Source organism: Penaeus monodon, chromosome 25 (genome assembly GCF_015228065.2).
Source record: "Penaeus monodon isolate SGIC_2016 chromosome 25, NSTDA_Pmon_1, whole genome shotgun sequence".
In the NCBI taxonomy this organism is placed as follows: Eukaryota; Metazoa; Arthropoda; class Malacostraca; order Decapoda; family Penaeidae; genus Penaeus; species Penaeus monodon.
In genome coordinates this window covers 36545034-36546055 of record NC_051410.1, presented here as the reverse complement: position 1 = coordinate 36546055, position 1022 = coordinate 36545034, and the positions used below count along the sequence as shown (strand labels likewise).

The window sequence follows — 1022 nt, the reverse complement described above, 5'->3', positions numbered from 1 at the left end:
TTGAAAACATGTCTTTCGTTTTGGGAAGGAAAAAAAAAAAAATACTCGACAGAAAATTTCCAAAAAAAAAAAATCAAGCTGGTGCCACAGACATCGTCCTGCATTAACAGCTCATTCCCCTTTCACGGAAATAGCCTACAGCCGGAAGCCACAGTACGAATGGTCCTCCTTGTTGCACTTGGCCAGACTAACAATACACAGAGGGAACCCGTAGGTCAGGAATGACATGGAACCGCAGTTGATAATGCCTATGAACAACAGTATGGCAACTGTGTGAGCAACTTGACTGAATCCTCAGGAGAGCGGGGTCCTCGGCGCAAACGCAGGACGAATGATTGTCATGTTGTAAGATCACAGCGAATAATGAATACTTATGGCAGGAAAGCACTTAATTGCTATCTAAGCTTTTCTTCAATTGTGTAAGCTTTCTATCGACCAGGCAACGTGCACACTCTAGCGCAGTCTGTGCCCGGCCAATGGCGATAACTGAAAATGATAAGAGAAAAGTGAATTACTGTCCACGCCCCTCATAAGTCCGACTCGAGGGGCGGCGGCAGATCGCTCCGACTAGCACTAACACCGTTGGACCCGTGCGGACTCGAGGTCGCTAGCGGCGCCGTCGGCCTCGGCGAGGGCGTCGATCGAGACGGCGACTGTCGTCTCGGCGATTTGGGAGACCTCGGGGGTCGCTGGGGAGGCGTCGGCGGGTTGGACGGCCCCGAGCTGCCGTCGATGCGCGTCTCGTCGATGCGTGCCAAGGGCGCCACGACGGCCTCGCCCGGCTGCGGCGGAGGCGTGGACGGCGTCACTTTCTGGGGCTCGTCGAGGTCCTCAGGAGGGGGGAGGTCCTCCGTCGTCTCGTCATACTCCGGCGGACACTGGTCCAGGGGCACCGTGTGCATGAGCGGAGGATCCACCGGGAGGTCGGGGAGGTCGTCGTCGGAGGCCGTCGTGTGGATCTCGACTGACACCGTGGACGGCGTGCGCTGCTGCGGCCCCGGGCTGTAGGGCGGAGGGACCTG

General features: G+C 57.2%; 1 protein-coding gene across 1 annotated transcript in view; it reads right to left on the bottom strand.

The window, feature by feature from the left end:
- Window positions 1–6: 6 nt before the first annotated feature.
- LOC119589206 (scavenger receptor class B member 1-like) overlaps window positions 7–1022 on the bottom strand; it is a gene marked incomplete at its 5' end in the record, with an annotated part of 58758 nt that continues 57742 nt past the window's right edge. Inside the window, 1 exon segment of the mRNA XM_037937805.1 lies at window positions 7–1022. Within this exon segment, the coding sequence (XP_037793733.1) occupies window positions 528–1022 (495 nt within the window).